Consider the following 25318-nt stretch of genomic DNA (forward strand, 5'->3'; position numbering starts at 1 on the left):
AGATACAGCAAGGATCATCACGGTATTACAATGTGTAAAGATACAGCAAGGATCATCACGGTATTACAATGTGTAAAGATACAGCAGGAATCATCACGGTATTACAATGTGTAAAGATACAGCAAGGATCATCAGTGTATTACAATGTGTAAAGATACAGCAAGGATCATCACTGTATTACAATGTGTAAAGATACAGCAAGGATCATCACGGTATTACAATGTGTAAGGATACAGCAAGGATCATCAGTGTATTACAATGTGTAAAGATACAGCGAGGATCATCACGGTATTACAATGTGTAAAGATACAACAAGGATCATCACGGTATTACAATGTGTAAATATACAGCAAGGATCATCACAGTATTACAATGTGTAAAGATAAAGCATGTTGTTGGTATATGTAATTATGACTATCCACACAAACAACACACACGCCCGGGTCTATTAGCAATTCTTTATTGCAAACTACAACATGTACACTAATATAGAGTCATTTTCGTTTTCATTTTCAGTTACATACTGTGAATACATGATCAATAAATAAATATGAAATCTCTCTCACTCTCTCTGCTCTCTCTCTCTCTCTCTCTCTCTCTCTCTCTCTCTCTCTCTCTCTCTCTCTCTCTCTCTCTCTCTCCTCTCAATTCCCCTTCTCGATCTCTCGATCTCTCTTTCTGAAGATTTTTTAAAGTACAAAGGAGTAAACATGGTTATTATTTAATTTTTATATAACATATGTTGGTAGTTTACGAGCTGCACCGCTTGTGTTTTATAATTTGGCACTATATAAAATAGACATTTCACACTCACACCTAACTGACTAGTTCCTCAATATGTATTTACAAACAATATCTCAAGTTTCCTTCATTACACAATGGACACCGTCTGGGTTTCATGAACGTCAGCTGACAACACATACATGGTTGTCAGTAATGGCGGCTAGCTCATGCCTGTACATCGGTAGTCCCTCTTTATTGACTTATTTTAAAAGGTTCATAGTAAGTTCGACAACTCTAACTTCCTTCTGTACAAACTTACCAGATGAACGCAAATTAAATTCACACAATATAGTTCCTAGATGTAGTTACCGAATAGTTTGACATTTACTATATAAATATTTTCTCAGTTTTTTTACATGTACATTTATGAAAGAAACAACGAGAATTTTAATATGTTAACAGAAAACCAACATCCTCACGAACAATGGACAAACAAAACATAATATAGCGAACATACGACTTATTGTCTACACTAGGACGAATATACGACACATGGTCTACACAAGGACGAACATATACGGCACATGGTCTACACTAGGACGAACATACGACACATGGTCTACACTAGGACGAATATACGACACATGGTCTACACTAGGACGAATATACGACACATGGTCTACACTAGGACGAATATACGACACATGGTCTACACTAGGACGAATATACAACTTATGGTCTACACTAGGACGAATAAATGACACATGGTCTACACTAGGACGAATATACGACACATGGTCTACACTAGGACGAATATACGACACATGGTCGACACTAGGACGAACATACGACACATTGTCTACACAAGGACGAATATACGACACATGGTATACACGAGGACGAATATACGACACATGGTCGACACTAGGACGAACATACGACACATGGTCTACACTAGGACAAATATATAACTTATGGTCTACACTAGGTCGAATATAAGACACATGGTCTACACTAGGACGAACATACGACACATGGTCTACACTAGGACGAATATACGACGCTTTGTCTACGCTAGGACAAACATACGACACATGGTCTACACTAGGACGAATATACGACACATGGTCTACACTAGGACGAACATACGACACTTGGTCTACACTAGGACGAACATACGACACATGGTCTACACTAGGACGAATATACGACACATGGTCTACACTAGGACGAATATACGACACATGGTCTACACTAGGACGAACATACGACACTTGGTCTACACTAGGACGAACATACGACACATGGTCTACACTAGGACGAATATACGACACATGGTCTACACTAGGACGAACATACGACACTTGGTCTACACTAGGACGAACATACGACACATGGTCTACACTAGGACGAATATACGACACATGGTCTACACTAGAACGAACATACGACACATGGTCTACACTAGAACGAACATACGACACATGGTCTACACTAGGACGAACATACGACACATGGTCTACACTAGGACGAACATACGACACATGGTATACACGAGGACGAATATACGACACATGGTCTACACTAGGACGAATATACGACGCTTTGTCTACACTAGGACGAACATACGACACATGGTCTACACTAGGACGAACATACGGCACATGGTCTACACGAGGACAAACATATACGGCACATGGTCTATACTAGGACGAATATACAACTTATAGTCTACACTAGGACGAATATACGACGCTTTGTCTACACTAGGACGAACATACGACACATGGTCTACACTAGGACGAACATACGGCACATGGTCTACACGAGGACAAACATATACGGCACATGGTCTATACTAGGACGAATATACAACTTATAGTCTACACTAGGACGAATATACGACACATGGTCTACACAAGGACGAATATACGACACAAGGTCTACACTAGGACGAACATACGTTACATGGTCTACACAAGGACGAATATACGACACAAGGTCTACACAAGGACGAACATACGACACATGGTCTACACTAGGACGAACATACGACAGATTGTCTACACGAGGACGATAATACGACACATGGTCGACACTAGGACGAATATACGACACATGGTCTACACTAGGACAAGCATACGACAGATTGTCTACACTAGGACGAACATACGACACATGGTCTACACGAGGACGATAATACGACGCTTTGTCTACACTAGGACGATAATACGACACATGGTCGACATTAGAACTAACACACGACACATGGTCTACACGAGGACGATAATACGACGTTTTGTCTACACTAGGACGAATATACAGCTTATCATTTACACTAGGACGAATATATGACACATGGTCTACACTAGGACGAACATACGACACATGGTCTACAATAGGACGAATATACGACACATGGTCTACACTAGAACGAACATACGACACATGGTCTACACTAGGACGAACATACGACACATGGTCTACACTAGGACAAACATACGACACATAGTCGACACTAGGACGAACATACGACACATGGTCGACACTAGGACGAACATACGACACATGGTCTACACTAGGACGAATATACGACACATGGTCTACACTAGGACGAATATACGACACATGGTCTACACAAGAACTAATATACGACTTATTGTTTACAGAAGGTCGAACATTTGGCTTATTATCTACACAAGGACGAACATACAGTAGAGCATTAATTGTGTACACTAGGAACGTTAGGACAGCACAACACATACTGGAATGAATACAACATACATGGGGGCAAACGGACAATGTATAACAAGAATCGGTATGAACGTTAAATCTGTGTCACACACGCGCATGCTCACATCTCATCGGCATGACGTTAGTAGAGTACTTCGCCGGTGCTGTTCCATATCTGCTCAAAATTTGTGTTCAGTGCTCGTGACCTTGGGGCCATGTTTAGCAAAACATTTCCATTGTAGTCGTCATCAGCATCCATAACATCATTCAAAATATCACTCCCAGATTCAATTTCCGTTTGGGGAATTAAAGAAGCTTTGTCGTCATTATGACCGGAAGTAGACTTGGGAGGAGATTGCATTACAATCTCGTTTGCTAACTGCAGTGGTTTGGCTGCAAAATGAGTCATTGAACTTTCTCTGTGCAGCCTGTTGAAGAAATCGTCCATCTGTTTGCCTTCTAGAGCTTTTGAAGCGTACACGTTTTGCACAGCTTTTGGAACATATCTATACATACTTTCTACTTGGTTGTTCGCGTTCTGGCGACATCCATGCGGAGTATAACCGCTACCGAATTCTCTATGACTTGGCGCACGACGCACGTGCTGGTGTCTCGAATAATCAAATGCCCCGTAAGTTCGTCCACCGTTATGACCAATCACTGACGTCGAAAGAGACTCGTCCTTTTTAAAGTCGGGATTAAAGATATCCTGAACACGACGTCGTTTTTTGGTTTTATTGTCGTCTATGAGACCTTTCTGACTGTCCCGGTTAACATCTCTAAATGTATCATCCTCTACTTCCGGTGCAGGAAACTGGTCGTGGATGTCGTTTACAACTTCCGGTTGTAATCCGCGTGTAAGCTCTGATCGAGGTCTTCCTCTGAATTTGTCTCGTTCCCGTGAACGCTTGGACGTAGTGTTATTTTTATTCCCAGGTCGATGATTCGGGAAGCACAATATTTTCCAGAAAGACGGCATTGTCAGATTAAAAGCTAAATCAATATGTCACCTTCCTAAGGTTGATCACTCTATCGAACCCTGAAAAATAAAAAGGATCACATTTACATAAAATCAAAACCACCGAGCCAATTGAATTAGTTGTTCATAAAGCATGGGTAAAATTCATAAAATCGCCATATTTGCCGTAATCTAAATATTTTAAAACTTATATTTAAACCTGCCATAGCGACCACCTGAATTAAGAGACTTCCTCTCATGTGTGACCTACTTTCTCTTCTAATGTTATTTACTATACTGGTTACTCGAACCTGTATTAAGAGACCACCTGTCATATGTGACCGTTTTCATTGGCACCACTGAAAGGTCACAATATGACAGGCTTAACTGTACGGGAATAAAGACATTGTTTTTTCTTTTATTTATTTATTTATCTATTTTTATTTAAACATCTTATTGTATCATATTATATACGAGAGAATTGGGAACTTATATCAAGCACTTTCCCTATATAATTTTACAACATACATTTATACAGATGAATTGTGTGGTTTTGAGGGTGAGATAGTTAAGCTAAGAAAAACAATGAAACAAATAAACAACACAATGTGCACAATGAAAATGTTGTTTCCTATTGTGGTAGAGCTGATGTTGTTTCCATTGTCTTCATTAGAGCTATAAACGCCATAATCTAACCTAAATTTTACCCAATGCCTCTGTTCACACCTTAATTCAAACACACATTGTGCGGCCATGTTCTTACGATCCACCCCCGTTCGTGTGTGTGCTGATAGTATAAAACCAGAATTTGATGTACAGAGCCTAAGATTGATATATTTTAAAGATGATTTACAGAGACACTGCAAAATCAATACTTGTATAAATCTTTTGTTGCCAACATCAAACGGCCACTATTGATCGCCAAACCGGGTGTGACGTCATGTTTATCGTCAAACGTCATTATAGCCAATTTAGAGAAGTGTTGTTATTGATGAGAACAAAGAGGGATAGCCATGAGTTAAACGTCAGGATATGTAATCCATGATTTATACAGTCTGATCATTATTTATATGGCATTAACGTTGTGATATTATACATATGTATATATTGAAATGTATTCCATATGTTCTATAAAGTATAATTCTGTTTGTATACTTATAATTAAATTAGCTATTTATTTGTGTTTATATCATTAAATTGCATACGTACGTGAAACGCCAATTTACATACTGTACTAGCTTCTGATTACATAAATAAAACACTAATTTACATACGTACTTCTGATTATATAAGTAAAACACTAATTTTTATACATCATCATCATCATCATCATCATCATCGTCGTCGTCGTCATCATCATCATCATCATCATCATTTCATCACAACAGCATTTCATTACTACACTCTTCATAATCATTGCCATCATGACATTCCAACAAAATTTATTATATTGGATATTAAAAATACACATGCACATCAATACACATCCATACACACCTAATCTTAACACATTTACTAATTAACATACATATCTCTGATTATATAAGTAAAACACTAATTAACACACATACCTCTGATTATATAAGTAAAACACTAATTAACATACACACCTCTGATTATAGAAGTAAAACACTAATTAACATACGTACCTCTGATTATATAAGTAAAACACTAATTAACATACATACCTCTGATTATATAAGTAAAACACTAATTAACATACGTATCTCTGATTATATAAGTAAAACACTAATTAACATACGTACTTCTGATAACATCAGTACATCTATCATATGATGTGCTTCTATAAATACATATACATGAATACATTCGATTGAGACTTACTCACACATATCAATAAACTAAATCGTAATTGCCTTTGAACTTGTTTAAATTGATCTAACATAAACACCGTCCATTATTCACATTTAAATCGAAAAATAAATTTTTAAAACAATAATACTGCTATGTAGGTTAATATCGCTTACCTGTATACCGGTTGTAAAGTAGTATTACTCCGATGAGGAGGATGAGGATGAAGAGGATAGAGTCATCAGAGATTTCCTAGGACCACTGCTTATAACCGCTCCACACCTCACCTGGTACACACACCTGGAGAAATGCCAGAGTTAAAACGCCCATTATAGAGGTATATATCTATATATTACATACTATTATCATATATATATACATTGTCCAGAGTCTGGTTATGGTGTTACAGGATTTTTATACTGTTCCTCGCCCGTTCTGAATTAAACATATATAGTATACGTTTTCAATAAAATCAAAACATATCAAAAAGAAGAGGAAAACAAAAGAAGTAACGAAATAAGCGTTGTTAATTGTAGAACATCCAACCTAAACGAAGTAGAAGCGATACTTGGTGTACACCCAGCTTACTGGAGAAACTTGGTGTAGATCTTTGATCAAGGACAAACCAGGTCAGCCATGCTATGACTGTCAATAAAAAGTGTATGAGTGTGATATCCCCCACCAGGTATATAACAGGTAACAATGCAATTAAAATCCAATTTTACCTGTTCAACAGTGACAGATTTCACCTGATCAGGACCAGGACACACGGAGACTGTTGAGGTTCGCTCCGCCCCATACAATATATATCGGGCTTCGTTCTAACCTTGACAATCCGAACCAGATATCTGCATTACAACCTTGATAGTCCGGACCAAATATCTAAATTGCAACCTTGATAATCTGCACCACATATCTATATTTTGAAACCATTATAATCCGGACAAGGTTTCTACATTGCAACCTTGATAATCCGGACCAGATCTACATTACATCCTTGATAATCCGGACCAGATCTACATTACAACCTTGATAATCCGGACCAGATCTTCATTACACCCTTGATAATCCGGACCAGATCTTTATTACAACCTTGATAATCCGGACCAGATCTACATTACAACCTTGATAATCCGGACCAGATCTACATTACAACCTTGATAATCCGGACCAGATCTTTATTACAACCTTGATAATCCGGACCAGATCTTTATTACACCCTTGATAATCCGGACCAGATCTTTATTACACCCTTGATAATCCGGACCAGATCTTTATTACAACCTTGATAATCCGGACCAGATCTACATTACAACCTTGATAATCCGGACCAGATCTACATTACAACCTTGATAATCCGGATCAGATCTACATTACAACCTTGATAATCCGGACCAGATCTACATTACAACCTTGATAATCCGGATCAGATCTACATTACAACCTTGATAATCCGGATCAGATCTACATTACAACCTTGATAATCCGGATCAGATCTACATTACAACCTTGATAATCCGGACCAGATCTTTCTTACAACCTTGATAATCCGGACCAGATCTACATTACAACCTTGATAATCCGGATCAGATCTACATTACAACCTTGATAATCCGGACCAGATCTACATTACAACCTTGATAATCCGGATCAGATCTACATTACAACCTTGATAATCCGGATCAGATCTACATTACAACCTTGATAATCCGGACCAGATCTTTATTACAACCTTGATAATCCGGACCAGATCTACATCACAACCTTGATAATCCGGACCAGATCTACATTACAACCTTGATAATCCGGACCAGATCTTTATTACAACCTTGATAATCCGGACCAGATCTACATCACAACCTTGATAATCCGGACCAGATCTAAATTACAACCTTGATAGTCCGGACCAGATCTACATTACAACCTTGATAATCCGGACCAGATCTACATTACAACCTTGATAATCCGGATCAGATCTACATTACAACCTTGATAATCCGGACCAGATCTTTATTACAACCTTGATAATCCGGACCAGATCTTTATTACAACCTTGATAATCCGGACCAGATCTACATCACAACCTTGATAATCCGGACCAGATCTAAATTACAACCTTGATAGTCCGGACCAGATCTACATTACAACCTTGATAATCCGGATCAGATCTACATTACAACCTTGATAATCCGGATCAGATCTACATTACAACCTTGATAATCCGGACCAGATCTACATTACAACCTTGATAATCCGGATCAGATCTACATTACAACCTTGATAATCCGGACCAGATCTACATTACAACCTTGATAATCCGGATCAGATACATTACAACCTTGATAATCCGGATCAGATCTACATTACAACCTTGATAATCCGGATCAGATCTACATTACAACCTTGATAATCCGGATCAGATCTACATTACAACCTTGATAATCCGGACCAGATCTACATTACAACCTTGATAATCCGGATCAGATCTACATTACAACCTTGATAATCCGGATCAGATCTACATTACATCCTTGATAATCCGGACCAGATCTACATTACAACCTTGATAAACCGGATCACATATCTGCATTGGAACCTTTATAATCCGGATTAGATATCCTTCACCGGGTTCTCAATAATCCGGACCGGATATTATATTAGAATCTTGATAACCCGGGCTAGATAAGTAATTGAAGCCTTGAAGGAAATCTGTTGAAAAATAATTGGAGTTACTGGGGAAATCCACGTGGTCGAGCTAGTAACCCTTAAAGAATACATTTCCTCGTCAACAATCTTGACACAGACTATGCATCCCTTTCCCAGGGTAACACCCAAAAAGTCCACACACACATAAACATAAAACTAATTTAAAAGTCAAATAAGATACGTGATAACTATGGGTCTGATAAAGGTGTGTGTTGATGTCAAACTAAGTCAGCATTCGTCAGAAAGTGAATAAGAAACGTGTGTAATAAAACGATAGTTAAAATGGTGTTTAAAAGAAGGCCCGTGTTAGGATATGGCCAGTGGCTGCCATTACGGGCGGGAAATGGTCTCACCAGGGATATCTCGTCTGCTTGTCTGACACTAAGTCGAGAAAGATGCATAAAGTACCTTCTAGAGAAATATTTATATCAAAATTGAGTTGAGACAGGCAGTCTCCATCTTGCTTTCCAATCACATCCTCTTTCTCAACGTCCGCCCCATGCTCACCCCGTCCCACAAACAAATGTAGCTGAGTACCAAAGTCCTAGATGGCTGCCCATTGGCCAAAACATAACTAGGTACCACGTGGAGCACATCTACAAAAATTCCTAAAGATACCCGCTATACTTTTCTTTCTATGACATAGCAATACAAAAATTTGTTTGAGGACGGACCACAGAGGATCTCAGGCTATTTGAACATCTGGTGGTGGTTGACAAATGGCTATTTTGACGTTACCATATGCACTACCGTTTTGCTATTTTTCACACCAAAGACTTCTCTTATTATGTGAAGTGTCGAACGTGCTGTGTGTCGCAATAAAGGAAATATGAATTTCAAGTTTACCGTCAAACGTTATAAATCGTGTCCGTAAATTTACTCTTTATGATAAAGAACGAATCACATGTATATAGCATATATACATATTCATAAGTATCTGCTTTTAAGTATGCTTTGAACGTTTGGTTTGTTTTTGTTTAACGTCCTATTAACAGTCAGGGTCATTTAAGGACGTGCCAGGTTTTGGAGGTGGAGGAAAGCCGGAGTACTCGGAGAAAAGCCACCGGCCTACGGTCAGTACCTGGCAACTGCCCCGCGTAGGTTTCGAACTCGCAACCCAGTGGTGGAGGGCTAGTGATAAAGTGTCGGTACACCTTAACCACTCGGCCACCGCAGGCCCCATACTTTGAATGCAACGTCTAAAATTTAAAAAGAAAAACTCTATCGACCCGGCTTTGTGAGGAGAGGCGCGCCGGTTTGCGATTTATGTTTTAGAGAGAAATGTTAGCATTGCTGTGTTTATATCCTTTCTAGGTTTTGATGTTCGTCCCCTGGAGTTTGAAGCTTCACACGTTTGTAGATGAACATGGTTGTGGAAGAAATTGAATTGAAGACTGTTAAATCATCGTCCATTTTCTCAAGAACTACAACTCTCTTTTCAACGAAGGTCGGTCCTTAACGGAAATAGAAGGTAGTCTTTAAATACGAATTCAGTATTTCAAAGTTTCAAAAAAAAAAAAAAAAAATATCTTGAGAGCGAACAAAACAAAACTGAAAACAACAGTGAGATGGAAAAGAAAAATATATAAGTATGTCTCTTTGATATAATCACAAAAGTGTAAATATCTCCATACAAAAAAAACTGTCATATCTAGAGTGGCTTTTTCCCTCTTTGGCATCCGGACATTGTACATGTACGTGCGTGTGTAATGAAAGTGGAAACGAAAAGAGTTTCAGCAAGAATGTTGATTCTAAAAAAGAAAGATGATATTTTCGGAGTTGTTTACTATCAAGGATGTGTATTGGTATTATCGTGTCCGTAAATCACTGACATTTCCTGAAACATAAAAGTTCCCGGATATGTCATGCGGGAAAACGTTTTTTTTAATCAACGATTCAGATAAAAAGCCGGACTCCGGATTTATTTCGGAGTTTATTCTGACAGATTAAGTATTAATGTCCATATAATCACGATTTTAATGTCACGTGCTGAATTTGAGGAATAGTAAACAACTTTTTACAGGACTGAGGTCAAATTGGGGGATACTAAACTATGACAAATTACCTCTAAGTTTTTACTTAATTCATATATTAACAAGTATAGGTAGTTATTCTCTGACGAGGATAAACACAATTATCTCCCCGCCCTTTGAGTATAATAGATACATTTCCATAACAATACAACCTATTATGGATATTAAACAATAGGTGTTTGCTATGGTTCGTTGGACGCGATTTGATTGACGATGATACAGCGCGCGACACACACACAAGTCAGCCGAGCTGTCAGAATGGGCAAAATCTCGCCAAAGTCGCTAGTTTTATGGATAATGAAATATTGGTGTTATTTTGGCGGGGTGTCAACTACAGCGAACGCCATATATTGTCAGTACATGATCCGGATGAGTACATTGTCGGCTCGTATATTAGATAGGAAGTTCCGGTTGTCTTCATTACCATATATATTGCTGCCTCTATAGCCACATCAATATACAAAGTAACTTAAAATACAAGATGGTAAACATAAAATAAGCATATGTGTTAGGTGCTACATGATCTTACTTCAAAATTCAAGATCTTTTCAAGAATTCGACAATTTTTTTCCCAAAGTGAAATACATTTCCAAATGAAAAAACAAAACAAAACATTGATTTGATTTATTTTGTTTAACGTCCTTTTAACAGCCAGGGTCATTTAAGGACGTGCCTGGTTTTGAAGGTGGAGGAAAGCCGGAGTACCCGGAGAAAAACCACCGACCTGGGGCCAGTACCTGGCAACTGCCCCACGTGGGTTTCGAACTCGCAACTCGGAGGTGGAGGACTAGTGATAAAGTGTCGAGACACCTTAACCACTCGGCAACCGTAAAAACATCTTGGTGGAGACTATTCCGCAAGGTTTCAATTATCCCCGTTGTAATAGTTTCTAGTATTTCAGTTATAATGTTGTTCGATAGGTATTATCTACTCTGTGCACGACTTGTTGATCCAACAAACCTTCCATCAATATCGGATCAAAGCCTATGTCTTTGCTCAAGCACCTGTTTGTTAGAGTTGCGAGCTTCAACCGGCGTTGTCTCTCGCTATATAGCTCATGGTCTTAGACCCAAGGAATAATTTTGTTGGTCTTTTTTTTAGCTTTCTCTATCGTTTTAATGTCATTTATTTTGTGTGGATCCCAAACACTTTTGGTGTGCTCTAAATGAAGTCCAACTAGCGTTTTGAATCTTTCGACCAATTCTACAAATGTTTGTCTCCTAATGACGCTCACGATGCTGTTCGCTAAATTACAGACAATATACTAAGATATGCGAGGTATTTTCCCAATATCCCAATACTGTATGAAGACTTCAGTCTGGAATAGATTAACTTTTCATGTTTTCAACACTATTCTATAGTGGGGAAAAAAGAAGAAGAGAAAAATCGTCACTTTTACGAATCCATATTTTAACTCAAACTGGACAAATCAAAGGCGAATTCCGAAAGGAGTTCCGAAAGGGTGAACGACTTTATTTAACGAAACTCAGGTAATGCCACGTTCTCAAAATATAAACCAAGGTAGCGGCAACAGAACTACCAGACATATCAACCAAAGTAAGTTTAAGATAGTCACTCCCATTTGAATTTCAACATGAATTCATTACGAAGCTTTAATATATTGATCGTTTCCAAAATCAGTAAAAATAGTAAAGTATCAGTGAACAGTCAGTGCTGTTTTGAGGCGGGGTCCCTTTGTAGTAGTTGGTGACTACCTCACTGAACAACATATGGGAGGCCGTCGCGTACAATTCAGAGCAATAAGGGGTAGTTCTTGCCGAAAAGTGTCTTGCCTAAGGACAAAGTCGCAACAGCACGGACCAGTCAACCTCTCAGCTTTCCGAGAAACACAAACTGACACGGATAAGGAACATCGAACCACGCACCTCGGTTCGTCACCCAAGGTTACGTGGCCGGCGCTCTAACCGACTGAGCTATCGCGGCACCTTCACCCATGGAAGGTTACGTGGCCGGCGCTCTAACCGACTGAGCTATGGCGGCCTCGATTTTAATGCAGCAAATAGTTAATACCTTTCTGATTTACTTAATGACATCCCTTTTTGCAATCATTCCGTACTTTAATTGTATTGCTTTTAAACAGCATTTTCCTAATCTTGATATAGAATGGATTTAGCTAAATCACCAAACTATCTGAACTAAAATAATCTTTGGAGGGAAATTTCAACATCAATACTGATTTAATATAGCTTGCTTACGATACTACTAAGTGGTGGCTAATAATGCTTACAAACACCTCTCGTATTCAGTCTTTGAAATTGAATAGAAAATTTAAACACTTAGCTGTGTCGACGAGTGTGTTCTTCAGACATTTTGATAAACACTAGATTAGCTGGACTGAATGACAATTTACTTTATATACCGTTTACATCACCAAGTGTTATATACAATACTTTTACTATTGTGACCTACAGTTCCTCTTCAATAGTACTCCTTCACTGTCACATCCCGATCTCCTCAACCACGATCACCCTCTCCTCGACACCACAATCACCATCCCTTCATGCCCTCTTCATGCCCTCTTAAACTTTCCCCCCACCTTCACTATCGGCCGATACCATTCAAGAAACCTTCTGTCATCCCTTTTTTTCCTTTCCCCGACATTACTCCGCCCCTGATAAAATCCCGACACACCCTTCACTCTCCCTTATATTCCCAACACCTTAATACTTCCCCCTATAAACATTACACTCATTCCCCTTTTTGACGAGTCCCTTTTAGTTTTTGGTGACACTTTCCTTTTATACATTCACACCCTTCACTACTCTCTATACATTCGCCGAACTCCCTATCACTCCCCCAACCATCACCCCTCTCCCCCGACAACCACCACTTCACTCACTCCCCCCCCTTGCATTCCCCCACCCAACCCCTCTACCCCTTCCGGCCCTCACCCCATGTTACTCCCCCCCCGACAGCACCCCTTTCCCCCTATATACCTTCCCGACACCTTCACTCCCTTTCTATCCATTCCACCATCCCTTCACTCTCCCCTCTATAAATTTTCCCCCACCCCTTCCTACTCCCTCTAATACCATCCCCGACAAACCCTTCGATCCCTACTCTTACCATCCCCCGATTCACTCCCTTCAAAAATGAAATTCCTCTTCCATTGCTTCCGACACTTTCACTCCTCCCTCTATACCATTCCCCGACACCCCTTATCCATCCTCCTCTATACCATTCCCGACACTTTCACTCCTCCTCACATCCCTCCCCCCAACCCTCCCCCGACATCCCCCTTCACCTCCCTCCCCTCTATACCATTCCCCTCACACCCTCCCTCCCCTCTATACCTTTCCCCCGACACCCCTTACTCCCTCCCCTCTATACCATTCCCCGACACCCCTTCACTCCCTCCCTCTATACCATTCCCCGACACCCCTTCACTCCCTCCCCCTCTATACCATTCCCCCGACACCCCTTCACTCCCTCCCCCTCTATACCATTCCCCGACACCCCTTCACTCCCTCCCCCTCTATACCATTCCCCCGACACCCCTTCACTCCCTCCCCCTCTATACCATTCCCCCCAAACCCCTTCACTCCTCCCCTCTATCCATTCCCCCCGACCCCTTCACTCCCTCCCCCTCTATACCATTCCCCGCCCCGACCCCCTTCACTCCCTCCCCTCCATCCCCTAACCATTCCCCCTACACCCCTTCACTCCCTCCCCCCCTATACCATTCCCCCCGCACCTTTCACTCCCCCCCTATACCATTCCCCCGACACCCCTTCACTCCCCCCCCCTCTATACCATTCCCCCGACACCCTTCACTCCTCCCCCTCATACCTTCCCCCCGACACCCCTTCACTCCTCCCCCTCTATACCATTCCCCACCCATTCCCCCCCCCTACACCCCCTCCCCACCCCTCCTCCACTTACCATTCCCCCACACCCCTTCACTCCCCCCCTCTATCCATTCCCCCCGACACCCCTTCACTCCCTCCCCCTCTATACCATTCCCCCGACACCCCTTCACTCCCCCCTTATACCAATTCCCCACCCCCTCCTCCTCCCCCTCTCCCCCTCTATACCATTCCCCGACACCCCTTCACTCCCTCCCCCTCTATACCATTCCCCCGACACCCCTTCACTCCCCCTCTATACCATTCCCCGACCGACCCCTTCACTCCCTCCCCCTCTATACCATTCCCCCGACACCCCTTCACTCCCCCCCCCCTCTATACCATTCCCCCGACACCCCTTCACTCCCTCCCCCCTCTATACCATTCCCCCGACACCCCTTCACTCCCTCCCCCTCTATACCATTCCCCCCGACACCCCTTCACTCCCTCCCCCCTCTATACCATCTCCCCCGACACCCCTTCACTCCCTCCCCCTCTATACCATTCCCCGACACCCCTTCACTCCCTCCCCTTATAACCCTCCCCCGCCGCCCACTCCCTCACTCCCTTTCCCCCGACACCCCTTCGACCCTTCCCCCTCTCATCCATTCCCCATCCCTCCCCGCCCTTCAACCCCCTTCACCTCCCCTTATACCATCCCCCTCTACCCCTTTCCCCTCCCCTCTATACCATTCCCCCGACACCTTTCACCCCTCCCCTCTATCCCATTCCCCCGACATCCCTTCCCCCCTCCCCCTCTATACCATTCCCCCGACACCCCTTCACTCCCTCCCCTCTATACCATTCCCCCGACACCCCTTCACTCCCTCCCCCTCTATACCATTCCCCCGACACCCCTTCCTCTTCCTCCCCCTCCTTAACCATTCCCCCCCCACACACCCCTTCACTCCCTCCCCCTCTATCCATTCCCCCCCCCTCACTCCCCCCTCCCCCCCTTCACTCCCTCCCCCTCTATACCATTCCCCCGACACCCCTTCACTCTCCCTTCCCCTCTATACCATTCCCCCGACACCCCCTTCACTCCCCCCCCTCTATACCATTCCCCCGACACCCCTTCACTCCCTCCCCCTCTATACCATTCCCCCGACACCCCTTCACTCCCCCCTCTATACCATTCCCCCGACACCCCTTCACTCCCTCCCCCTCTATACCATTCCCCCGACACCCTTTCACTCCCCCCTCTATACCATTCCCCCGACACCCCTTCACTCCCTCCCCCTCTATACCATTCCCCCGACACCCCTTCACTCCCTCCCCCCCTATACCATTCCCCCGACCCCCTTCCCCTCCCTCCCCCTCTATACCATTCCCCCGACACCCCTTCACTCCCTCCCCTCAAACCCATCCCCCGACTCCCTTTCCCCCCCTCTATAACCATTCCCCCCGACCCCCTTCACTCCCTCCCCTCTATACCATTCCCCCGACACCCCTTCACTCCCTCCCCCTCTATACCATTCCCCCCCACGACACCCCTTCACTCCCCCCCTCTATACCATTCCCCCGACACCCTTCACTCCCTCCCCCTCTATACCATTCCCCCACCCCCCCGACACCCTTCCCCCCCACTCCCCCCTCTATAACCATTCCCCCCCCCCGACACCCTTCACTCCTCCCTCCCCCCTCTATACCATTCCCCCGACACCCCCTTCACTCCCTCCCCCTCTATACCATTCCCCCGACACCCCTTCACTCCCCCCCTCAATACCCATTCCCCCGACACCCCTTCACTCCCTCCCCCTCTATACCATTCCCCCCGACACCCCTTCACTCCCCCCCTCTATACCATTCCCCCCCCCCCCCTTCCCTCCCTCCCCCTCTATCCATTCCCCGACCCTTCCCCCCCCCCCTCTACCATTCCCCACCCCTTCACTTCCCTCCCCCTCTATACCATTCCCCCGACACCCCTTCACTCCCTCCCCCTCTATACCATTCCCCCGACACCCTCCACTCCCTCCCCCTCTATACCATTCCCCCGACACCCCTTCACTCCCCCCCCCTCTATACCATTCCCCCGACACCCCTTCACTCCCCCTCCCCCTCTATACCATTCCCCCCCCCCCCCTTCACTCCCCCCTCTATACCATTCCCCCGACCCCCCTTCTATACCACTCCCCCCCCCCCCCCCTCTATACCATTCCCCCCGACACCCCTTCACTCCCTCCCCCCCCCTCTATACCATTCCCCCGACACCCCTTCACTCCCTCCCCTCTATACCATTCCCCCGACACCCCTTCACTCCCTCCCCCTCTATACCATTCCCCCGACACCCCTTCACTCCCTCCCCTCTATACCATTCCCCCGACCCCCTTCACTCCCCCTCTATACCATTCCCCCGACACCCCTTCACTCCCTCCCCTCTATACCATTCCCCCCACCCCCCTTCACTCCCCCTCTATACCATTCCCCCGACACCCTTCACTCCCTCCCCCTCTATACCATTCCCCCGACACCCTTCACTCCCTCCCCTCTATACCATTCCCCCGACACCCCTTCACTCCCTCCCCTCTATAACCATTCCCCCCCCCCGACACCCCCTTCACTTCCTCCCTCCCCCTCTATACCATTCCCCCGACACCCCTTCACTCCCTCCCCTCTATACCATTCCCCCGACACCCCTTCACTCCCTCCCCCTCTATACCATTCCCCGACACCCCTTCACCTCCCTCCCCTCTATACCTTCCCCCGACAACCCCTTCACTCCCCTCTATACCCTTCCCCCACCCCCTCACCTCCCTCCCCCTCTATACCATTCCCCCCACCCCCCCTCCTCCCCCTCTATACCATTCCCCCCCGACACCCTTTCACTTCCCCCCCCTCTATAACCCATTCCCCCCACCCCTTCACCTCCCCCCCCTCTAACATTCCCCCGACCCCCTTCATCCTCCCCCTCTTACCATTCCCCCCCCACCCCTTACACTCCCTCCCCCTCTTACCATTCCCCCCGACACCCCTTCACTCCCTCCCCCTCCACTAACCCCCATTCCCCCGACACCCTTCACCCCTCCCCCTCTATACCATTCCCCGACACACCCTTCACTCCCCCCTCTATACCATTCCCCGACACCCTTAAACCTCCCCCTCTATAACCATTCCCCCGAACCCCTTCACTCCCTCCCCTCTATACCATTCCCCCGACACCCCTTCACTCTCCCCTCTATACCATTCCCCCGACACCCCTTCACTCCCTCCCCTCTATACCATTCCCCCGACACCCCTTCACTCCCTCTATACCATTCCCCGACACCCCTTCACTCCCTCCCCCTCTATACCATTCCCCCGACACCCCTTTACACTCCCTCCCCCTCTATACCATTTCCCACGACATCCCCTTCACCTCCCTCCCCCTCTATACCATTCCCCCGACACCCCTTCACTCCTTCCCCTCTATACCATTCCACCCGACACCCCTTCACTCCCTCCCCCTCTAATACCATTCCCCCGACAACCCTTTACTCCCTCCCCTCTATATACCATTCCCTTCCCCCGACATCCCTTCACTCCCTCCCCTCTATACCATTCCCCCCGACACCCCTTCACTCCCCCCCCCTATAACCATTCCCCCACACCCTTCACTCCCCTCACTCCCCCTCTATACCATTCCCCCCGACACCCCCTTCACTCCTCCCCCTCTTAAACCATTCCCCCCCGACCCCTTCCTTCACTCCCCCCCCTAAAACCATTCCCCCCCTACACCCCTTCACTCCCTCCCCCTCTATACCATTCCCCCGACACCCCCTTCACTCCCTCCCCCTCTATACCATTCCCCGACACCCCTTCACTCCCCCCTCATACATTCCCCCCCTCCCCTCACTACCCTCCCCCTCTATACCATTCCCCACCACACCCCTTCACTCCCTCCCCTCTATAAACCATTCCCCCGACAACCCCTTCACTTCCCCTCCCCTAACCTCCCCGACACCCTTTCACTCCCCCTCTATACCATTCCCCCCCGACACCCTTCACTCCCCCCCTCTTACCTTTCCCCCCCACACCCCTTCACTCCTCCCCCTCTATACATTCCCCCGACACCCCTTCACTCCCTCCCCTCTATACCATTCCCCCGACACCCCTTCACTCCCTCCCCCCTATACCATTCCCCGACACCCCTTCCCTCCCCCTCTATACCATTCCCCGACACCCCTTCACTCCCTCCCCTCTATACACTTCCCCCCGACCCCCCTTCACTCCCCCCTCTATACCATTCCCCCCGACACCCCTTCACTCCCCCTCTATACCATTCCCTTCCCCCACCCCCCTTCACTTCCTCCTCCCCCTCATAACCATTCCCCCCCCGACACCCCCTCTCACTCCCCCTTATACCATTCCCCCGACACCCCCCTTCACCTCCCTCCCCCTCTATACATTCCCCCCCCCTTCCCCCCCCCGACACCCCCTTCACCTTCTCCCTCCCCCTCTCAACCATTCCCCCCCACCCCTTCACTCCCTCCCCTCTATAACCATTCCCCCCCCGACACCCCTTCCCCCCTCCCCCTCTATACCATTCCCCCGACATCCCTTCACTCCCATCCCCTCTATAACCATTCCCCCCCGACACCCCTTCACTCCTCCCCTCTATACTGTAACCATTCCCCGACCACCCCTTCACTTCCCTCCCCCTCTATACCATTCCCCCCCGAACAACCCTTCACTCCCCCTTATTAAATACCATTCCCCCCGACACCCCCTTCACTCCCTCCCCCTCTATAAACCATTCCCTCGACAACCCCTTCACTTCCCCCGCCCTCTATACCATTCCACCCGACACCCCTTCACTCCCTCCCCCTCTATAACCAGGTCGCCACGACAAACCCCTTCAACTCTCCCTCCCCCTCTATACCATTCCCCCGACGAACCCTTCACATCCCTCCACCTCTTATACCATTCCCCCCGACACCACCCTTCACTCCCTCCCCCTCTTATAAGCATTCCCCCCGACACCCCTTCACCCCTCCCACTCGATAACATTCCCCCCCGACACCCCTTCACTCCCTCCCCCTCTATACCATTCCCCCGACACCCCCTTCACTCCCTCCCCCTCTCTATACCATTCCCCCGACACCCCTTCACTCCCCCTCTATACCATTCCCCCGACCCCCCTTCACTCCCTCTATACCATTCCCCCGACACCCCCTGCACCCCTTCACTCCCTCCCCCTCTATACCATTCCCCGACACCCCTTCACTCCCCCTCTATAACCATTCCACCCGACACCCTTCACTCCCCTCTATACCATTCCCCCGACACCCCTTCACTCCCCCCTCTATACCATTCCCCCGACACCCCCTTCACTCCCTCCCCTCTATACCATTCCCCCGACAACCCCTTCACTCCCTCCCCCTCTATAAACCATTCCCCCGACACCCCTTCACTCCCTCCCCCTCTATACCATTCCCCCGACACCCCTTCACTCCCCTCCCCCTCTATACCATTCCCCCGACACCCCTTCACTCCCTCCCCCTCTATACCATTCCCCCGACACCCCTTCACTCCCTCCCCTCTATACCATTCCCCCGACACCCCTTCACTCCCCCTCCCCTCTATACCATTCCCCCGACACCCCTTCCACTCCCTCCCCCTCTATACCATTCCCCCGACACCCCTTCACTCCCTCCCCCTCTATACCATCCCCCCAACACCCCTTCACTCCCTCCCCTCTATACCATTCCCCCGACACCCCTTCACTCCCTCCCCTCTATACCATTCCCCCGACACCCTTCACACTCCCTCCCCTCTCCATTCCCCCGACATCCCTTCACTCCCTCCCCTCTATACCATTCCCCCCGACACCCCTTCACTCCCTCCCCCTCTATACCATTCCCCGACACCCCTTCACTCCCTCTCCCTCGGCATACCTCCCCACCCCCGGACACACCACCACTCCAGCCCCTCAGCACTCGTCCATTCATATACCCTTTTCTTTTTGCTCTCCCCCAGACGTTCATTCACCATTCACCCATACCCTAACTTTCATGGCATCTGATCCTCTCGACCCCCGACCCCCGACCCCAATAAATGGTATGTTTAATGTTTCGTTCAAAGGTTAGTAAATAATAAACAACTGTATGTATTAGGGGCCAGTCGTTCTTACACCATATACATTTGTATAGACATGTTCCCTACGAAAGTCAATTAACGACTTAAACCAGTTTGTTTTGCGTGTGTTAAATGTCTCAAGTACAGCCAAGGTCATAAAAATATGGGTGACCAGGGTACCGACAAACAATAGGAAAACGATTGAGGACCGCATAGTTGTTGATCAATTTCATCAATATCCACCTAGGAATATACAAACGAGAAAACGCCTGATTTATCAGGCCCTTCCACATATGTCGCCTCTTCCGTGAGTCATTCTCTGGGATTATAACTTGATTCTATTACCCGGATGTTCAGCACACATTAGGATTTTTCCCCATAAAATACAAGTGATTAAGGACCAAACGCAATCTTGCCTGATCACACTGGTGTCCGAACTAGCCCTGTCACTCGGCTAAAAGGAACTTACCATCAATGCTTCCCGTTACATATAACTAGATACATGTATAACACATAACTTCCTATTTTAAAACTTCACGGGTGTGAATTTTACAATGCCCTGTGATTGTAATATACTGTTTACAGTCCCCTGTGGTTGTAGTGATGTGAGTGTTATATAGTTCCCTGTGATTGTAATATACTGTTCACAGTCCCCTGTGGTTGTTGTGATGTGAGTGTTATATAGTTCCCTGTGATTGTAATATACTGTTCACAGTCCCCTGTGGTTGTTGTGATGTGAGTGTTATATAGTTCCCTGTGGTTGTAATATACTGTTTACAGTCCCCTGTGGTTGTTGTGATGTGAGTGTTATATAGTTCCCTGTGATCGTTATATACTGTTCACAGTCCCCTGTGGTTGTTGTGATGTGAGTGTTATATAGTTCCCTGTGGTTGCAATATACTGTTCACAGTCCCCTTTGGTTGTTGTGATGTGAGTGTTATATAGTTCCCTGTGATCGTTATATACTGTTTACAGTCCCGTGGTTGTTGTGATGTGAGTGTTATATAGTTCCCTGTGATCGTTATATACTGTTTACAGTCCCCTGTGGTTGTAGTGATGTGAGTGTTATATAGTTCCCTGTGATTGTAATATACTGTTTACAGTCCCCTGTGGTTGTAGTGATGTGAGTGTTATATAGTTCCCTGTGATTGTAATATACTGTTTACAGTCCCCTGTGGTTGTTGTGATGTGAGTGTTATATAGTTCCCTGTGGTTGTAATATACTGTTTACAGTCCCCTGTGGTTCCAATTATGTTGTTTTACAATTCCCTGTGATTTAGTCATGTGAGTGTTTACAATACCCCGTGATTATAATGTTCTGTTTACAATCCCCTGTGATCGTAATATTTTGTTTACAATCCCCTGTGATCGTAATATTTTGTTTACCTGATAGTAATATTCTGTTTACAATTCCCTGTGGTTGTAATCGAGTTGTTTTACAATCCCCTGTGATGTAGTCATGTGACTGGTAACAATCCCCCGTGGTTGTAATATACTTTTCACTAACACCTGTGTTTGTAATAGTGTTTACAAAGGGAACAAACTCGTCACAAATCTACGTCACGCAATAATTCAGGTTCGAACATGGGAAGTTTGATGGCCATTGTGTATTGAACAAGTCACACGATATCATGACACTGGCCATATCTGGTCTGTGTGACGTCACCCCCTGTCCTTACAGAATTATATATAAACAAGCACGTGTATCTTCGTTTATTAACAATCTGCTATAAAAACAACACGGAACACGACATTGATATCGGTTTGTTGTTTGTATACAGCCTGGAGAAATGGTCCAATCTCTGTTCAAACAAATCTTTAATGAGTTTATTAGAAGGTCAAAATAGCCCGACAACACCTTTATAGGTATATATACTAAAAAACAACATGGCTCTAGCTGTAAACATTTAAACACAGGGCATTGTGAAACAGGATAGGGATGAGTATATTAAGGTTTCCTGGGAGATATTGTCTCTTTCGAGGGAGGGCAGGGGAGGGGTTATTTTGGGTAGTTTCCTGGGAGATCATGTCACTTTCGAGGGAGGGCAGGGGAGGGTTTATTTTGGGTAGTTCCCTGGGAGATATTGTCTCTTTCGAGGGAGGGCAGGGGAGGGTTATTTTGGGTAGTTCCCTGGCAGATCGTGTCACTTTTGGAGAAGGGGTTTATCTAGGGTAGAATTCCCTGGTAGATTCTGTCACCTTTAGGGGGAGGGGAGGAGAGAGGTTTATTGATAGTCTTTCCCGAGATATCGTATCCCCTTTAGGGGAGGTCAGCGATATGTAGGTCGTTACACTGGAGATCCCGTCACTTTTGGGGGACGGGCGGAGGAGGGATTTAAGACAGTTCCCTGTGGGATCCTGTTCCTTTTTGGGGGGTTGATGGGGGTAGGAAGGGACTCTTGATGTTGGACAAAATCCCAAAGGGCATCGAACCGGTTTTAAGGAGGGAAAATAGATCAAGTACAGACTTAGAATTGTCTCTTAGGTCATGTATACCTATCTGTAACATTTGAAGTATATTACAAGCGATGTTGGTGTATATCCTTAAACAAAAGGACCGGTATGTAATATATGTCCCCAGATTCCATTAAGAATTATATAATATTTTATGCTACATTTGTTATAAGAATGAAGATATATAAAATATAAAATGTAGGAACGTGGATGTGGCGCAGTGGTTTAAGCAGCAGGTATTTCTGGCTAGGCACTTGTCTTCCTTCGTCATTTGTGTTACTATGTTACATATCCGATAGTTAGCCCTATGTCTCATATGCACTATGTTACTGATCCGAAGGTTAAGATTTGAGACTTCCCGTCGAAGTTGTACGGTGTTGAATACGTAAACTGTAATTATATTTCGTGGTGTCCAAACATGGAATCTACAATGCATTTTTTCTTATAAATGTACAAAACTGTAACCATGAAATTTCTAAATTTACCTCAAATTTCTTCGTTATTAAGATATGTCTCGTCACATGTACAGGTATGTGTGTACACGTATTTTAAAACACTGTCGAATTCCAATATATGTGGTATACATATTAACCAGAGCAGTTGCCATTTACGGTTGATTTGTCATCGTATCAGCCAAATTGTTAGTCTGGTCGAGGTCAAGCTATGAATGAATAAAATATAAAACATTAATGAAAATTGTCTTACCTGTATGAGGGCATCTGTTGATGTTTACGTTTTAATCCAATCGATACAGGTAACTCGTCGACAGCCGATGTTACTGAAGTGTGTATACATTGTGTTTAAATTCCTTACTGGGTACGTATAGTAAATCGGTCGGTATGTAATTATTGTATACATATAATCTAAACACAACCACTGCTTGGAGAGGTCAGGGGTCACGGTGCTACCACAGGGCACTGTGAACCGGATCTGTTAACCTGACCAGGTGCACTGTTTGTACAATACATAGACTTTAATAATACATATTTAACCCCCCCCCCCCCCCCCCCCCCCCCCCCCCCCCCACACACACACTCCTTGACTTTGTTACTTATAATACAAAGGGGTTAAATCTTTGAGGGTGCAGATTCTGTAAAAGCCATTCACAATCGTATATTGTAAATCAACACGGCGCCATGCATCATGATGGTTCCGGGTGCAAGGAAATTTCACCAAGTTAAACCGTCCTTAAAAAAATGATATTCGGAGGGGGGGGGGGGGGGGGGGGGGGGGGGGTTGCAACAGAAACAAACAAACAAAAACGTACGCACACATACATGTACACATTCACTACAGGGGAGGCCGTCCTTAAATATTGATAGGACGTTAAACAATAACATGCCGGGACGTGTACATAATGTCAAAGTATTTTCCTGTTGCCTTTGAATAGCAGGATTAAGAGGTCATTATATTGTATACTGTTTATATCCCGTCATGAAATAACGAGGACGTTTTATTTTACATTGTTTTGTATCCCGCCTTAGAATAAAGAGGACATGTTATGAATTATTGTACTTGTTGTTTATCCGGATCTGATATAAAATCCGTTTCCTTATTTTATAATAAAGTAAACTCTGATTTACACATTAAAATCTATATATGCTATTGCCATCGATTATTGTGGAGTAGTAACGACTAGGATATGATATATTTAACATTGATGTTACTTTTAGATAATAAGTGGTGTGATTATAATAATAATAATAATAAAGTCTTTATTTAAAAACTTGATAACAAAATGAGTCAAAGACTCGTCTCCCTTTTGGTCACAAAGCATAATATGTACAGTATATTACAAAATAGACATAAAAAACATGTAATATCACAGATGAGCATATAAGTAATAGCCAGAAAGAGTAAAGTAGCTATTACTGGAATAATTTAAAATGAGTCAATAAAAAATCTTTTGGCATTTTGTTTAAATGATAATAGTGACGTACAATTCCTGACATGTTCTGGTAAAATGTTCCATGTAGATG

General features: G+C 45.0%; 1 protein-coding gene across 2 annotated transcripts; it reads right to left on the reverse strand.

Moving 5' to 3' along the window:
• Positions 1-444: 444 nt before the first annotated feature.
• LOC117337931 (repetitive proline-rich cell wall protein 2-like) lies at positions 445-24156 on the reverse strand. 2 transcript variants are annotated; one of them, XM_033899080.1, is made up of 3 exons: positions 24045-24156; positions 6403-6526; positions 445-4495 (listed from the first exon to the last, which is right to left on the reverse strand). In XM_033899080.1, the coding sequence occupies exon 3, from the start codon at positions 3484-3486 to the stop codon at positions 2545-2547; it is 942 nt and encodes a 313-aa protein (XP_033754971.1). In that variant the 5' UTR covers positions 3487-4495; positions 6403-6526; positions 24045-24156; the 3' UTR covers positions 445-2544. Both variants share the same exon structure in this region, with proteins under 2 accessions (XP_033754971.1, XP_033754972.1).
• Between the last annotated feature and the right edge of the window lie 1162 nt (positions 24157-25318).

Source organism: Pecten maximus, chromosome 11, assembly GCF_902652985.1.
Source record: "Pecten maximus chromosome 11, xPecMax1.1, whole genome shotgun sequence".
NCBI lineage: Eukaryota > Metazoa > Mollusca > Bivalvia > Pectinida > Pectinidae > Pecten > Pecten maximus.

Coding starts and splice junctions, on each gene's coding strand:
- LOC117337931 (XM_033899080.1), bottom strand. CDS start 3,486: ATGTGTTGTGCTGTCCTAACGTTCCTAGTGTACACAATTAATGCTCTA.